Raw genomic sequence first — 17532 nt, 5'->3', positions numbered from 1 at the left:
TCATAAGTGTGAAAAATGGTAGTAAGTTACTGTTTTCAGTGCTGTTGTAACTTCAAACGGTCACTAAATGAACTGTTGTAAGTTGAGGACTACCTGTACAAGCAATAAATGAAATAGAACATTTGTAAACTTAAATATGTTTCATGACACAAAAGAGGGCTTTTGTTTAAATCGGGCCAAGGATAATTGGACACACAAAATAGAGAAGTACTCAACTGGAGTGTTCTGTTTGCATTAATTTTGGGAGATGAAGCCAAGGTGATTTCCCCATTCATCAGTCACCAAAACATGCATTCAGTTTAAAAGAAAAGAACTTAGAACCAGAAAATACAAATGTGCCATTTCTTCTAAATAAAATAGCTACAGCAAACTTTAGTGCTATCAAACTGGAAATGGAGTTGGGCCAGTCACATACTATTCAGCATATGATGAGGATACACCTTGTGTTGCATTCTCACTTCATATCAGTGTCCCCACTCTTTACCAATCCAAATAAGTGTAATGTTGTTGTTCCTTAACTGCTCAATCCTTTGTTAAAACAGCTTTGGAGCATATAAAACGGGAAGAAAGAAAATTTAAATATTACCGGTACATCATTGAACTACTCAAACATTGGGCTAGAAACCAGGAGACCATGAATTCTAGTCCTGTTAAGACACAAAACCAGCTGGGTGACCTTGAGCCAGTTCTCTCATTACCCTAGGAAGTAGGCAATGGCAAACCACTTCTGAAATCTCGCAAATGAACTATAGGGCAGAGTTCCCCAACCATTTTGGCTTTGTGGACCAGTGGGAGGGGCAAGGGGATGGTTGTGCATGTGTGCTTGCTCACCACATCTGGGGTCTGGTTCTGAACACCTCAAGGGCCAGACGTGGTCTGGGGATTGGGGGACCCCTACTCTAGGATTTGTCCAGGAAGTCTCCAGAAGTCAGGACTGGCATCACTACCAAAAAGAAAGAAAAAAATACACCCCCCCTTCAAAGCAGAGCGGGCTAGACAGGTTTTCTACATAACTATTCAAAATCGGGATAGTAATACATGCTTGAGAAAGACCTTGGAGATTAGCCTCATCTTTGGAAAAGGGATACAAACATTTGGAAAAAGGAACAATGTTAAGCATTTACAGTAATTTGGAAAAGCAGTGATGTCGCAAGTAAAATGGAGAAAGTAGCTGGAATTGAATCCAGTCAAAACTCATTTCAATCATTGCAATAGAAAGAGGCAAGGCAGCACATAAAACATTTGTACCTTCTCACAACTCCAAATAATGTATAGGTCATAGGAGCCCAGAGGCTTCAGGAAAGGTATGAAACAGATTCTGCCTGTTGGATGTCCTCAATTCTATGAAATGAAGGGGGGGGGGAGGAAAGGTAGGTACTATATGCTGCCTTAAGGCTTAAGCTACTTGTAGAGGAACAAAGATGGCCTGTGAAGAAAAGTTGATTGATAGCTGGTATAATCTTTTGTGGATATCTGAACAAATTCTTTTTGATAATGTGTTGAAATCCTTTATACATGGAAGTTTGTCACAGTTACCTACAGAATTCAATGGTACTTATTCAACTGTATTCGAACTCTTCCCACAGAATCTTATCCTGATTATTCTTTAAAAATGCTAATTTGGAAATATTCTTATCTTCAGTGATACATTTCTACATGAAATGTAAGGGTACATTTGCTATTCAACTATTTTATAAATAATCCCAGGTTTTCTTATAAAACAGATGAAACTAGTGTGATTTCATCTGAATGGATGTGCCTTGGAGCACTCCACACCTGGAAATCTAGTAATAAATCGCTGCCTAAATTCCAATTCAAGAGACCTATTTATTCTATAGTCCTAACAATGAAAACTCAGGAACACAGAACAGTCTTGGGTCTTGCATGGAGCACCCTTGCTGAGCAAGGGGATTCTTCAGAAGAAGGTCGAAACCGGCTTGGAATTGATAAAAGAAATGTCCCTTCTGATGTTAAGCAACAACATAACCCATAAACAATCCAACGTTGCTTAGTTACGCCTCTGCCTCAGATCTACAGGGTGCGCTTCGGTTTTGCACCTTGGAGGCAAAATGGTGGATCAGAGATAACCGAGAGAGGGAAAAAATTAAACGGCGGGATTCTCCTCCCAGTGTGGCTACATCAAAGGTTGCCTTGAGGCGCCCTCTTTTGACCAACAATAGAAAACGGCTCGGAAAGGCTACCGAACCGTAGCTCAGCGTTCCACGGGTTCTTCCTTCTCAATATCTGATTGGCTGCAGGGGGGATTCGCTCTTAAGGTCTATCGGCAGCCGATTCTCTCGAGATCTTTCCCCCCCACCTCTCTGGCGCCGGTGGATCTTAAAACAAGGTTGCTACTTCACGGTTTACGGCCCAGGGCGCTACAGCCGGGAGAGATGAGTGAACTTCGGCCTCTAACTAAGGCCGAAGCGCAGAGCCTCGGGCCACCCGACTGGAAACAGGCTTGTCATGCCCTTTTATACGCGCCCAACCCCGGCCGGCTTTTTGGCAAGATCCCCTTGCGTTTCGCAGTGTTGGTGAGGATTGATTTTAGCCAAGGTTGGGGTGGGGTGGGGGGAACCTCCTGAGTAGGGAAAGAAAAGGGGGACAGCATATTATTTTCTTTCATTATATCCAATCAATATAGTTATTACATACTTATGCTTATATATTATATAGTTACTTTCATGCTTATGCTTATATATACTGTTGTGACTAAATAAATGAATAAATAAATAAATAAATAAATAAATATTTATTAGGTTTAAAACATTAGGAATTGATGCTTGCTTACTTCTGATGGATTACTTGTTCCAGTATTTGTTACCAGTACTTGGTAAACTAGTGATAAAATCTGTGCCAGGTATGTGAAAGCTCAGAAAGTGTATATGTGATCTGAATAAGTTGTGAGAAAATATAGAAAATCTGGAATGGTATGGACATTTTTTACTAGAGTGTGTCATATACACCTTGCATTGACTGTTGTGTTGCTAACAGATCTGGGCTGCAGGAATCTGAATGATTAGGAGATGGCAGCAACCAGTCAAGATTTTCTAATTTGTTTGTTTCCATCTAGTGGTTGTTTTGATTTTTGTAACTGTAGTACAGGTAGTCTTCGATTAACGACCACAACTGAACCCAAAATTTCTGTTGCTAAGTGAGTCATTTTTTAAGTGAGTTTTGCCCCATTTTATGACTTTTCTTGCCACAGTTGTTAAGTGAATCACTGCAGGTATTAAATTAGTAACACGGTTGTTAAGTGAAACTGGTTTCCCCGTTGATTTTGCTTGCCAGAAGGTTGCAAAAGGGGATCATATGATCCTGGAATACTACAGCAGTCATAAATATGAATCAGTTGTCAAGCGTCCGAATTTTGATCATGTGACAATGGGGATGCTGCAGTGGTTGTAATTGTGAAAAAGTCATTTGTTTCAGTGCCGTTGTAACTTTGAATGGTCACTAAATGTACTGTTGTAAGTCGACTACCTGTACTGAGAAGAAGCTAAGTGGTATGACAGCTTTACAAACTGAGCCTATATCTTACCATGTTCAGCCCTGCCTGATCTATTCAGGTATCATCATCATCATTTTAGCCATTGTCTATCCACTGCAGGATGAAGGCATCTTCGCATTTTTATTTTATTTATTTTGTCACAACATTATATATAAACACATACAATGAAAGGAAACAATAGGACAGGAACGGTAGGCACACTTGTGCTCTTATGCACGCCCCTTACAGACCTCTTAGGAATGGGATGAGGTCACTAGTAGACAGTTTTTGATTAAAGCTTTGGGGATTTTGGGAAGAGACCACAGAGTCAGGTAGTGCATTCCAGGCATTAACAATTCTGTTACTGAAGTCATATTTTCTGCAATCAAAATTGGAGCGGTTCACATTAAGCTTAAATCTATCGTGTGCTCGTGTATTGTTGCAATTGAAGCTGAAGTAGTCTTCAACAGGAAGGACATTGTAACAGATGATTCTATGAGTTAAACTCAGGTCATGTCAAAGGCGGCGGCGTTCTAAGTTTTCTAAACCCAGGATTTCAAGTCTGGTGGCATAAGGTATTTTGTTATTTACAGAGGAGTGGAGGACTCTTCTTGTAAAATATTTCTGGACTCATTCAATTGTATTAATGTCAGAGATGTGGTATGGGTTCCAGACAGGTGAGCTGTATTCAAGAATGGGTCTTGCAAATGTTTTGTATGCTCTGGTTAGTAGTGTAGTGTTTTTGGAAAAGAAGCTACGCAAAATTACGTTTACAACTCTTAGAGCTTTTTTTGCTATGTAGTTGCAATGGGCTTTGGCACTTAGATCATTTGATATGAAAACTCCAAGGTCTTTTACAGGGTGGGGGTCATCAGTAAGGTAATGTCCATCAAGCTTGTACTTAGTGTTTGGGTTTTTTTTTCCAATATGTAAGACTGAGCATTTGCTAGTTGAGATTTGGAGTTGCCAAGTTTTAGACCAATCGGATACAAAGTCAAGGTCTTTTTGAAGGGTAGTAGTATTGTTGGTGGTGTTAAATAGTTTAATATCGTCAGCAAAGAGAACACAATAGCTTGAGATATGGTCACAAAGATCATTTATGTATAATATGAAGAGTGTTGGTCGGAGAACGCTGCCTTGAGGAACGCCACTTTTGACAGGAACAGGATTTTATAGAGCATTGCCAATTTTGACCACTTGTTGTCTGTTTGATAGGAAAGCAGTTATCCAATTGTGAAGAGGTCCTGAAATGCTGTAGGATTTTAGTTTTAGGAGAAGTTTATCGTGTACTATTGAGTCAAAAGCTTTGCAGAAGGCTGTGTAAATTGCATCTATTGTTTTGCCTTGATCAAGATTAGTAGTCCATATGTTTTTGCAGTGGAGAAGTTGTAAGTTACATGATAATTTTTTTCCTGAAACCAAATTGTTTATTAGAGAGTAGGTTGTTTGTTTCAAGGTGGAGGGTAATGGATTGGTTGATGATAGATTCCATTATTTTGCAGGTGACGCAGCATAGAGAGATTGGTCTGTAGTTTTCAACTAGGCTGGGATCTCCTTTTTTGAAGATAGGGATGACTGTGGCTAGGGACCAAAGTTTGGGAAGGGAACCAGTCGTGAAAGCTTTATCAAAGATTATGCTTAGGGGTTCTGCTATATTAATTAAAAGTTTTTTTAAGAAGTATGCACATAGTCCATCAGGCCCAATAGATAAAGATGGTTTCAGGTTGCAAATAGCTTTTTCAACATTATCTTCTGTGAAGCCTATATGTGTTAAGTCGTTGTAATCATTGTTGGTGCGATTGGGGAATGTCGGATATGTGCCATCACCGTTAACGAAGACTGAGCCAAAGAATGTGTTAAAGAGGTTTGCTTTAACTGTTTCATTGTTACATTCTTTGCTGTTAGATTCTTTTAGTGGTGGGATGGATCTTGATTCTTTAAGTTTATTGTTCACAAAATTATAAAAAGCACGATTGGAATTTGTACGTAGAAGGTCTTCTTGCTTTGTATGGTAAATGGTGCATTCAGTTTTTATTTGGTTGCAAATAGTTCTGTAGCGGTTTTTGAAGTTTGCTACATGGTCCTTTTTGTTTTTTCTCCAGAGGGATTTTTTTTTGGATTGAAGTTTTTTTATTGATATGGGTAATTTGTTTTTTTTTTATTTTGGTGGTGATTTGTGGTACGTATAGTTTGATGGTTCTATTGATTTCAAGTAGGAAAACTCTGTAGTGGCCTTTGGCAGTGATACAGGTTGAGAATCGATTTCGCCAGTCAAGAGATGAGAGATCGTTGTTTATGAGGTCATAGTTGGCTTTTTTGAAATTGTAGTTAGGAGTACTATTATTATGACGATTTATGTGAGGGCGTATATTGAGACAAAAGTCTATCATGCAGTGGTCACTGCTGGAAAAGGATTCTTTTATTTGTAGTCCATAAATTGAGTTTGTGTTGTTGCAAAAGATGAGGTCAAGGCAGTTGTTGAGTCTTGTATTGTTAGTTACTAGTTGTTCAAGACCTAGGTCTGTAATGGCGTTGTATAGAGTAGTATGGATTGGTTCAGTTGTACATTCATTTGTTATCCAGTTAATAAAAGGTAGATTTAGGTCACCCAGGAAGATGAGAGGATATGGGCAAGAAGTGGCCCCTGTTAGCAGTGAGGTTAACATATTTGCATGAGCGATGTCGTAGTCAGGGGCTCTGTAGCATAGTAAGAATCGAAGTGTGGTGTTAATGGACAGGTCACATACAATAGTTTCAGGAAGAGAAAGTTTATGTGCAACTTGAATATTCTTTAGGTTCAGAGATTTTTTGTAAAAGATAGCCACTCCACCACCTCTGCAGTTTTCACGATCGGATCGAAAAACTTGATATTCTTTGTTTGAAATAATGGAGTCAGGGAGGGATGAGTTCAGCCATGTTTCACAAACAAATATAATATGAAAGGTACCATTGTTTAACAATAGGATAAATTCAGATAATTTGTTTACAATACTTCTTGCATTTATTAATTTATATTTGAGACCTGCAGTGTTTGGTGTAGAAGAGGTAAAGGGCGTGCATCTTCTACATGTTTCCAATCCATATGGTCTTGAACTTTCTTTTGCTAATTGGACCTGTAAAACTTGCTGATGTTGTCAATCCCTCTTGTTTCAGGTCTCTGGATCCTTTTTATCAAGTGGGATCCATTCTATGGCTGCCTTGATCCACCTGCCATCAGTTCTTCTTGCTATGTGATCAGCCCATTTCTATTTCAATTCTTTTACATTCTTGATGATATCATATACTTTCATTTCTTCTCTAATCCATGTGCAGGTCTTTCTATCTTATCTTGTAATGCCGAGCATGTATCTTACCATGGCTCTTTGTGCCACTCATAGCTTTTCTATCGATTGTGAGGTTAGTCTCTGTATTTCACCAGCATATGTTAGAGCAGGTAGCACACACCGATTGAAAACTTTTCTCTTCAGGTAAATTAATTAGCATTTATGTTGCTTTTTCCAAAGTTTAGAACAATTGTTTCATGGACATTGGCTGTAATTATCACCTCAAGCGTAAGGTAAAGTGAGGATACCTCTATGTTGCTGAAATGACGCAGATGTGCAAAGATCTGCCAGAGCCCCAGAGGTTTCCAAATTGTGTGCTATACTCCAATGTGATTGAAAGTGAACATTGTCAAATATAGGGAATATATCAATGGTGGGTTGCTACCAGTTCGCCTGATCCGGGGCGGCAGGAGGCTCTGCCTACCTGCCCATGTGCAGAAGTGTTGCACATGCACACAAGTGCACCCATGCCCACAATCAAACCGGTAGCAACAGGTTTTGTAACCCAGCCCTAGAATGTATGTTATCATAAATTCTGTAATTTATTTGTTATTTTTTATTAAAATTAAGCTCAGTTTGGTTTTATCTTAATTTTACCCAGTTCTTAATAGTCCCCAGTGTCCATTTCAGTGGTCAAACATCAACTTGGCCAGAAAAAAGTTGCATATTCCTAACCAAGGAAGTTCTTGGTAAAAGTGGTGCAGTGTAAAATTTCTGGCATAGCCTATTTCATACTCATCTTAATTTTAGTTCAGGAAGAGCAGTGCAGTTTAATAGTTTGAGGTTATGGAAAGAGGAGAACCATATCAGCCCATGGTAGTCAAAACTCAGAAGTCTGGTAGCACCTTTTCAGATTGAGACATTTTATTTTAAAGGGATAATACTTCTGAAGTATGGAGTTAGTGAGTCTCTGGACCTCTTTGTTGTATAATATTTTTTGTAAAGGGCTCGCAATAAGTGTATGTACTATTATGGGAAGACACCTCATTGATCGCTTTTTACATTCAGTACAATAGTTCCAAAATCCTTAGAAATATTTTGGAGTTAATATGCTAATTGAGCTTCAGAAACTGTGTGTGTGTGTTTGTGTGCATATACGGTATATAAATATACTGTAAATATACAATATGCAGTTTTAAATTATATCTAATGCGAAGGACTGTATTTTTGATTTGGCTAAATTTGGTCACATCTAAATCCTGAAAATGTGGCTGTAGTGGGGATGCAACCGTCATGTTTTTACCCAGGAAAACGATGCAGAAGCTGTCCCTGGATAGAGAAGAAATGAACAAATATGTCTGATAGTGCTTATTTGGAGGCCTTCCCACCCCCAAATAAGGAGGCTTGGAATTGATTGAGTGGGGAAACTGCCAATCAAAGCAAGGCAAGGCAAGGCAGGCTGCTTCATCCAGCTCCATATCTTTTGGAGGGGGAAACTGAAGGAAGGGGTTTTGAAAGGTGGGGATAGAAAAATGGTCCTGCAAGTTCCAGTCCTGAAAAATGTTCATTTGTCAAGAGTCACAAGTAGGAGGAGGAGAAAGAGAAGAAAGCTTATAAGCCACCTGTCTATCTGTTTGGCAGCATATAGATTTATGTAATAGTGTAAGTCTGTTTATAACTTTAAATAGCCATTTATTTAATAAAAGCCAGATCAATTCCTTCTTTAAATTTTAATAAATTGATTGCACTGATCTGTCTTCTCCACATTTTCCCTCACTTTCTCAGAAATGCAACAAAAGAAATAGATGAGAAAAAACCAAAGTATTTCTAAACCAGGATTTAATGATGGCAGTGACAAATGGGCCCCTTAGAGTAGGGCAGGCATTCATAAACTGAACCATGCATCCCTTTGAGAATCTGGTGAAACCCTGGTTAGAATACACAAAAAAGGAAAAAGAAAATATAAATGAGAAGCAAGAACACAATGTTGAAGGGAAAATAACTGAAGATAAAAAGAAAGATAATTACTCTGGGATTGACAGTGACAAAAAAATGGATGGGGGGAATATCCTCCCAAAAAGAAGGGAAAAGAAGGAAATGGGAAAAGACTGGATAAAAACAGGGGGAGAATTATGAGGGTAACAATCTTAGAAGTGAGAGAAAGGATTCAGGGGAAAAGATAACAATAAATATAAAAAGAAAAAGAAGAATATAAGAGAATGGAATAAAGGGAGAAAAATATTAAGAAGTGGAATTTTGGAGAGGCCAAAAGAAATGGTTAAAAGAGGAAGAATAATAAAGGGAAATAAAGCATTTATTAGTTGATTCAAGAGAACTGTGTTAATAGTAGAAATTGTATGTAAGAAGCAACTAAGATGAAGTATATTGTTTATTGTAAAATGGATCAGCAGATGCAATATAAAATGTAATCTGGTTTAACTGAAAATAACTGAAATTAAGATATAAAATTGAAATGTTAGTAAATGATAAAATAAAATAATTAATTGATGTTATAATAAGAAATTAGGAATTAAGGAAAATAAGAGGTGGAAGGTTAACTAAGTTAAAAGGTTTCAGTGTAAAAATGGAATAAGATGAAAAACATTGTTAATCAAAAAATGTGATGGGAATTTTGAGAAACATATTCAATAAATGGAGAAAAAATCGGGGTTGCTCAGATACCATTTTGGAAAATATTGAATTGAAAATTGTAAGCAACAATGGAAAGAGGGATAGAAGGAGGGGAGAAGAGAGGAAGGAGAGAGAGGAACAGAAGAAAGGGAAAAGGAGAGGAAGAAAGGAAGGGGAAACGAGTAGGAGAGAAGGTTAGAAAGAGAGGAAGGAAGGAGGAGTGGGAGAAAGGAAGGGGAAGGAGAGAAGGAGAAGAAGAGGAGAAAAGAAGAAAGTAGAAAACGATAGAAGAAGGGAGGGAAGGGAAAGAGAGGAAAAGGAGAAGAAGGATTGTTGTAAAATGGCACAGGACCGGGTTACCTTCAGGACCGCCTACTGCCGCCTATAGCCTCCCATCGACCTGTGCGCTCCCATAGGGAGGGCCTCCTCAGGGTGCCATCAGTCAAACAATGTCGACTGGCGGCCCCCAGGGGGAGGGCCTTTTCTGTGGGGGCTCCAGCCCTATGGAACGAGTTACCTCCGGGGCTGCGTCAACTCCCCGACCTCCGGTCTTTTAAACGCAAGCTCAAGACTTTTTTATTCTACTGTGCAGGGTTAGCTTGAGGGAATTTTAAGAGGGGTTTTAGGATTGTTTATTTTATTGTTAATTTTAAATTTGGCCAGTTTATAATTAGTTTTTAATATGTTTTGAAGCTTATTTATGTATTAGTTGTTTTTATTTGGCTGTTCACCATCCTGAGTCCTTCGGGAGAAGGGCGGTATAAAAATCTAATTAATTAATTAATTAAATAAATAAGGGAGATGGAATGGTAGAAGGGCAACCCCGAGTATACTCAAGCTTATTAGGATAAAGAACGAACTAATATGAAAGTTAAAAGAGAATATATAAGATTAATAATGGATAAGATAAGATAACTAATTGAAATAATGTTAAGAAATTAGGATTTGAGAGTGGATGGTGATATTGTTTATATAATTATAGAAGTATTAAGACAAGATAAAAATGTAGGGGAAAAGAATATTTTGGCAGAAATTCAAACTATGTAAAGTGTATTTGGATATGATAAGTTGTATAAGATATGATTCGATCAATACTCTGTTCATAAAATATGTTTGTGAAAAAAAATCAGTAAAACTTGTTTCAAAAAAAAAAAAGAAAGAATCTGGTGAAATCTATGAACCACTTCTCAGAAAAATGTATTTAAAGCAGTTGCATTTATTTAGAGGTCAAGAACAATAAAATTGGATTTCTTTTTTATTCAAAAAGTCCCAGAAATCACAAAGTTAGACTCCTGTTTTTGAACTCCCCCAAAGATAGGGAGATTTCATCTTATAAGAATACAAGAAAGGATACAGTGAGAAGGGTATAACTAACTAACTAACTGCGTAGACAAGAGCCAAACCAAAGGGATCCCTATATCTGTAGACGAAGGGTGATTGCATAGCACACTCAGTCTGAATCTCTTCTTTTCTCTTCCAGATGCAGATGAGGTTTGATGGTCGGCTGGGATTTCCAGGCGGGTTTGTGGATCCCCGGGATATTTCCTTGGAAGAGGGACTAAATCGAGAACTGTGTGAAGAGTTGGGACCTGGGGCTGCGTCCCTCCACCTGTCTGAGAAGGACTACTTGAGCTCCCATGCTTCTGATCAGCCACAGAGAGTGGTGATGCATTTCTATGCCAAGCAGCTTAGCTTGGAAGAGTTCCGAATGGTAGAGGAAGGGGCTATTCAGGCAAAAGACCATGGACTTGAGGTGCATAAGGGGCAAGGCAAGGGAAGCGGGAAATTAAGAGAGTTGTTGGGAGCCAGTATAAAAACAATTGCTCCCAGACAATTGCTCTCTGGGCAAAGTTGACAAATTGTCCTATTTTTCTTGACTTTAATAATAATCCACACCCATTTTTTTAGTAGTTGTTTTTTTTTTTACACAATATTCTGGTGATACTGATTGGGTGTGTGTATAAGGAGGAAGCTGAATAGTATTCTCTAAGCTCACTTTGAACATTGTGACCTTTGCTAAGATTTTATCAAGTCTTGTTCAAATGCCTGTGAACATATTTTGGTAGGTGTATCAGCTACAACACTTAGAACAAAAACAAATGAAGTGGAAATGGAACATCAGTATTAGACAGCTTTGTAGCTTTATGGTAAACCCACACCTTGTGAAGTTGGGTGTCTTGAGTGAGGTGGTGGTGGTGGTGGTGACAGCAGAAAGAGGACAAGTTTCCCTAAGTGTCTTATTTTAACCTGATTTTTCTACCCTCTAAATGGTTTAGGTGATGGGTCTCATCCGCGTTCCCCTCTATATTCTGCGTGATGGTGTTGGGGGCCTCCCAATGTTCCTCAGCAATACTTTTATTGGCAATGCCCGGGAGCAGCTCATTCATGCCTTGGACACTCTCCAACTCATGCCAGCTGAACAACTTCAAAAGGCTGTCAGGATCGCTCAAAAGAGACGTTGAGCCTCGTTGACTTTGGCTGCTGCCTGTTCACCCTGATAGCCTTTGGGATGTAATCCTGAAAGAATTTCAGACTTTAGGAACAGGCAGCTGCAAGGAGAAGAAACTTAGATATGGTCCTCACTCCAGTCTTCTACCCAGACATTGTTGCTGGTGTTGCTGAATGGCTTGGTGCAAGGGTTGGGAATTTGAATGTGGCTTCCAATGATCAGGTTGTTGCGTATTTAAAACACGTTGATTGTGTCTCTCTTGCCTAGAGGTAGGTAACAAGAATTGAAAGTCTGAAGCCATTTTGACTATTCTTCTCTTCGTGGAACACATTTGTGATCTGCCTTCATACATCCTGCTTGTAGTCATAAGAGTTCTTCCAATCAAAAAACACCCTTGCAAAAATTTGTCTCTGACCTACCTCATCTTCTGTTTTCCAACATTTACTCTAAATGTATTTTGTTATTGAGAGCATTCTGAATTTCATGGAAGTTGCGTTTACCTTCTCTGTAAAAGCCAACTGCAAATATCTGTTGATCGAGCATTACTTCATTATTTTATTGTCAGATTCCCTTTATTTTTTATCAGTGTTTAAAGAATGGTTGTGACACTTTTGTGTGACTTTTGACTCATACATTTTTTATTAGCTCATAAGGAAATGGCAAGTCACCACCGGATACATGTTTTCTGTCTCATTCCCCTTCTCTTTTCCAATTCTTAGGATATACTGACTTAGATGTAGAAATTAGGAAAAGTAGAAGTGTGCTGTCATCCAAATTATTGTACTGCTTATATTGTTATACAGGTAGTCCTTGAATTATGACCACTGTTGAACCCAAAATTTCCGTTGCTAAGCAAAACAGTTACGTGAATTTTGCCCCATTTTTCAACCTTTCTTGCCATGGTTAAGCGAATCATTTCAGTTAGTAACGTTGTTGTTAAGTAAATCTGGCTTTGCCTGTCAAAAGGTCACAAAAGGTGATCACATGACCTTGGGACGCTGCAACAGTCATAAATACAAGCCAGTTAAATGTCCTAATTTTGATCATGTGACCACAAAGATGCTGCAATGATCCTACGTGGAAAAACTTTCGTAAGTCACTTTTTTCAGTGCCTTTGTTACTTTGAATGGTTACTAAATGAAAATCGAGGTCTATCTGTATTCAGATTAGGAGTGTAATTTATTGCTTGGAAACAGTGATACTGTTCAGATTTCAAGGCACAGGCATGAACGAGTGGAGAGAGCGATTCGGTCACTGCTGAGTTCAGTATTCCATTAAAGACCAGAATGGCAAAAGAACCTAGGAAGTGGAAATGATGTTTATATCCTGCATGTACCATCTAATCAGTGGAACATGGACAGCTATATCTTGGCTTTTTTGAAGTAGTCTTTAGATTAGAAATCCTACTTCACGCAGAACAGTATGAGATGCTTGGGGGTAAAACTGGGCTGAGGTGCTGTGGTGGTTATGGTATTGGATTAGGAGCAAAGATAACCAGTTTCTGGTTCACCTTCAGCCTCTGGTGGTTTAGAGCAGGGGTCTCCAACCTTGTCAACTTTAAGACTTGTGGACTCCAACTCCCAGAATTCCTCAGCCAACAAAGCTGGCTGAGGAACTCTGGGAGTTGAAGTCCACAAGTCTTAAAGTTGACAAGGTTGGAGACCCTGGTTTACAGCCAGCCATTTTCTCCCAGCTTGACCTACTTCACAAGGTGGTTGGAAAAACAGAGTAGAGAATGTCACCAAAATCCAAACTAAAAAATGGGATACAAGTAAAGTAAATATAATTCAAAATGGCTAAATCTTAAAAGAACAAAAGGCATTGTATGAAGCAGAGTATGAAGATGGTTGAAGCAATGATAATAATTTGCAGAGATATGGTGAGGAATAGCGAATGGTGTTAGCAAACATAAGATATAACTATGTCTCCTCTTAACTTAATTTCTTTTGTTTACCATTTCTTAGTTCTTTGCTTTGCTTTGCATATTATTACTGAACCTCAACAGGGAACAGTGTGATGCAGTTATTTATGTATGTATTTGGAGAAATCTTCAAACCAGGATGGGAGTATATGAGAAAAGATATTTTGCTGTTCAGAGGCCAGCACCTTTATCTGCTATGATGAGTGGAAAGAGTAAATGAAACAGAATTAACGGTACTGCATGTTAGTCTAGTATTGCATAGACCGGGGGTCTCCAACCTTGGCAACTTTAAGCCTGGCAGACTTCAACTCCCAGAATCCCCCAGCCAGTATAGTTGCCAAGGTTGGAGACCCCTGGCATAGACGCTGTGACTTCTTTACAGTTTATACAAGATTTTTCTTTTTAAAGGCTGCACAGCTTCAAAATGTCTCATTCTCTTTGCAGCTTAAAGAATCATGTACATGTACATGTGTTGGGTGGCTGTATAAATCAAATGAATGAATAAATCTTCAGTTATCCCAGCTTTGCAGACACATGATCTTGATGATGAATCTGGGTTTCTCTGTTGCAGCATGCAGGCTACATCTCCAGTGGCAATGAATTGGCTCTTTTCTACAATGGCTTCTGTCCTGTGCAATCATGTCACAGTACATCATGCCATTAATCCATCTAATCTTGCATTCTGTGTTACATGGCTGGCTGGATGCACTTGAGAGGCTCACAAGCTTGGACTGGAGAATGAAAGTCCCTTCCACTGTCAATTCCAACAACCAATGTTGATGGATAGTGGCTGTGATTTAGGATCTGGTAAACAACCTGCAATATTAGTAGTTATTGGTTCTCCATGAACCTGTCCCTCATTAAAACCATCCAAACTGACTGCCATTTCTGTGATAAAAACCTAGAGACATTAATTATCAACTGCAAACCATACTATTGGCCTCGTGAATTTTTCTCATTTATTCTAATTGCTGTTTATGTCCCATCACAAGCCTGTGTAAACAAGGCATTACGAACTCTAGCTGACCAAATTTTGGAGGCTGAAGCCAAATACCCCAATTCGCTGGCCATTATTTTGGGAGATCTAAACAAGGCAAACTTAAGGAAAGAGCTACCAAAATACTTTCAGCATGTCAATTATCCCACTAGAGCAGGGGTGTCCAAACTTGGCCCCTTGAAGAGTGGTGGACTTCAACTCCCAGAATTCCCCAGCCAGCATGAGCTATAAATATGAGCAAGTTGCTGGCTGGGGAATTCTGGGAGTTGAAGTCCACCACTCTTCAAGGGGCCAAGTTTGGACATCCCTGCACTAGAGGCAAGAATATTTTAGACCATTGCTACACAACACTAAAAGATGCTTATCAGTCTTTACCACGAGCAGCTGTAGGACTCTGATCATTGCATGATTCACCTTGTACCTGCTTACAGGCAAAGACTTAACACCACAAAACCAACAATTAAATCAATGAAGACCTGGACTGAGGAGGCAAAATTAAAGCTACAGGCTTGTTTTGATTGCACTGATTGGAATATTTTTGAAGATACCTCTACAGGCCTGGATGAACTCACAGATACTATAACATCATGTCAGCTTCTGTGAAGACCTATGTGTACCGACAAGGAACTTGCAAATATACAGTAACAACAAACCTTGGTTCACAGCTAAACTTAAGCAGCTACATCGTTCCAAAGAGGAAGCCTACCGAAAAGGTGATAAAATGCTGTACAATCAGGCCAGAAATTTATTAACAAGGGAGATAAGAGCGGGCAAAAAGAAGCTACTCTGAAAAGCTAAAGAATCAGTTCTCAACAAATGAACCAGCAAACATGTGGAAGACTCTTAAAAATATCATCGGCTACGGCAAACCTTTCCAGGCTGAAGGAAATCAACAACTGGCAGATGACCTGAACATGTTTTACTGCAGGTTTGAAAGGAAACTACAGCCACCTATCTCCACAACCCCCATCCCAGATACACCAAAAACAGCCAAGCTTCCTACAACTGACCCCATCCCATTGGGTTCACAACCCCTAGTGATCACAGAAAAGGAAGTGCAAGACCTATTTCACAGACAAAAGCCAGGAAAAGCTCCAGGCCCAGACAAGATAACTCCTTGCTTAAAAATCTGTGCCGACCAATTGGCCCCCATCTTCAATAAATCACTAGAGACGTGCTATGTTCCTTCTTGCTTCAAATGCTCTACTATCATCCCAGTGCCGAAGAAGCCCACCATCAAGGAACTGAATGACTGCAGACCAGTTGCTCTAACATCTGTAGTCATGAAAACCTTTTGACAGGTTAGTGCTGTCTCACTTGAAAACCCATCACAGATCCACTGTTAGACCCCTTGCAATTTGCATACCGAGCAAATAGATCAACAGATGATGCTGTTAATATGGCTCTGCACTACATCCTACAATATCTTGAGTCGCCAAAGACCTATGCAAGGGTCCTCTTTGTAGACTTTAGTTCAGCATTCAATACCATCATTCCAGACACTCTTCTAATTAAGCTAAACCAGCTACAGGTACCCGAACAGACTTGTAAGTGGATCACAAGCTTCCTAACAAACAGGAAGCAGCAGGTGAAGCTAAGCAAGATCACATCAAATACCTGTACAATTAGCACAGGGGGCCCCCAAGACTGTGCTCTCCCCACTTCTCTCTGTATACCAATGACTAACGATCCATCTGTTAAACTACTGAAGTTCACAGATGACACAACAGTGATCGGTCTCATTCGAGACAGTAAGGGGTGTGCATAAGCGCACAAACGTGCCTACCGTTCCTGTCCTATTGTTTTTCTTTTCTTCTTCCTATATATATGCTTATACCTCCTTATATTTACTATATAATCTTTTTGTATGAAACCTACATATATTGTTGTGACAAAATAAATAAATAAAATAAAACGATGAATCTGCATACAGACGGGAGGTTGAATGACTAGCCTCATGGTGCAACCAGAACAATCTGGAACTGAACACACTCAAAACTGTAGAAATGGTGGTAGGCTTTAGGAAAAACCCTTCCATACTTCCAACTCTCACAATACTTGACAACACAGTATCAACAGTAGAAACCTTCAAATTGCTAGGTTCTACCATATCGTAAGATCTAAAATGGACAGCTAACATCAAAAACGTCATCAAAAAAGGACAACGAAGAATGTTCTTTCTGCGCCAACTCAGAAAGCTCAAACTGCTCAAGGAGCTGCTGATCCAGTTCTACAAAGGAATTATTGAGTCTGTCATCTGCACCTCTATAACTGGTTTGGTTCTGCAACCCAACAAGACAGACACAGACTTCAGAGGATAATTAGAACTGCAGAAAAAACAACTGCTACCAACCTGCCTTCCACTGAGGATCTGTATACTGCACGAATCAAAAAGAGGGCTGTGAAAATATTTACAGATCCCTCACATCCTGGACACAAACTGTTTCAACTACCCTCAAAACAACGCTATAGAGCATTGCACACCAGAACAACTAGACACGAACAATCAGGACAATCAATATCAGTATAAATCGTAAGGATACAAGCAACAAAGTTACAGTCATAAGTGGAAGGAGATGGGTGAACAGTTTTTCCCCGAACACCATCACTCTGCTAAACAAATAATTCCCTCAACACTGCAAACTATTTACTAAATCTGCACTACTATTAATCTTCTCATCGTCCCCATCACCCATCTCCTTCCACTTATGACTGTAACTTTGTTGCTTGTATCCTTACGATTTATACTGATATTGATTGTCCTGATTGCTTAATTGCAGC

The 17532-nt window shown here is 39.2% G+C and overlaps 1 protein-coding gene across 2 annotated transcripts; it reads left to right on the top strand.

Annotated features, from left to right (window-relative positions):
* The first annotated feature begins 2052 nt into the window (after positions 1-2052).
* Positions 2053-14877, top strand: NUDT16 (nudix hydrolase 16). 2 transcript variants are annotated; one of them, XM_058173303.1, is made up of 3 exons: positions 2053-2145; positions 10865-11137; positions 11661-14877. In XM_058173303.1, the coding sequence occupies exons 2-3, from the start codon at positions 10865-10867 to the stop codon at positions 11844-11846; spliced, it is 459 nt and encodes a 152-aa protein (XP_058029286.1). In that variant the 5' UTR covers positions 2053-2145; the 3' UTR covers positions 11847-14877. The 2 variants fall into 2 exon arrangements, with proteins under 2 accessions (XP_058029286.1, XP_058029285.1); XM_058173302.1 differs by lacking the exon at positions 2053-2145 and adding an exon at positions 2176-2534.
* Positions 14878-17532: the final 2655 nt, after the last annotated feature.

The sequence above is a fragment of the Ahaetulla prasina genome, chromosome 2, assembly GCF_028640845.1.
Source record: "Ahaetulla prasina isolate Xishuangbanna chromosome 2, ASM2864084v1, whole genome shotgun sequence".
Classification (NCBI taxonomy): Eukaryota; Metazoa; Chordata; class Lepidosauria; order Squamata; family Colubridae; genus Ahaetulla; species Ahaetulla prasina.
The sequence above is the reverse complement of the archived record's forward strand: the minus strand, read 5'-3'. Positions and strand labels throughout refer to the sequence as shown.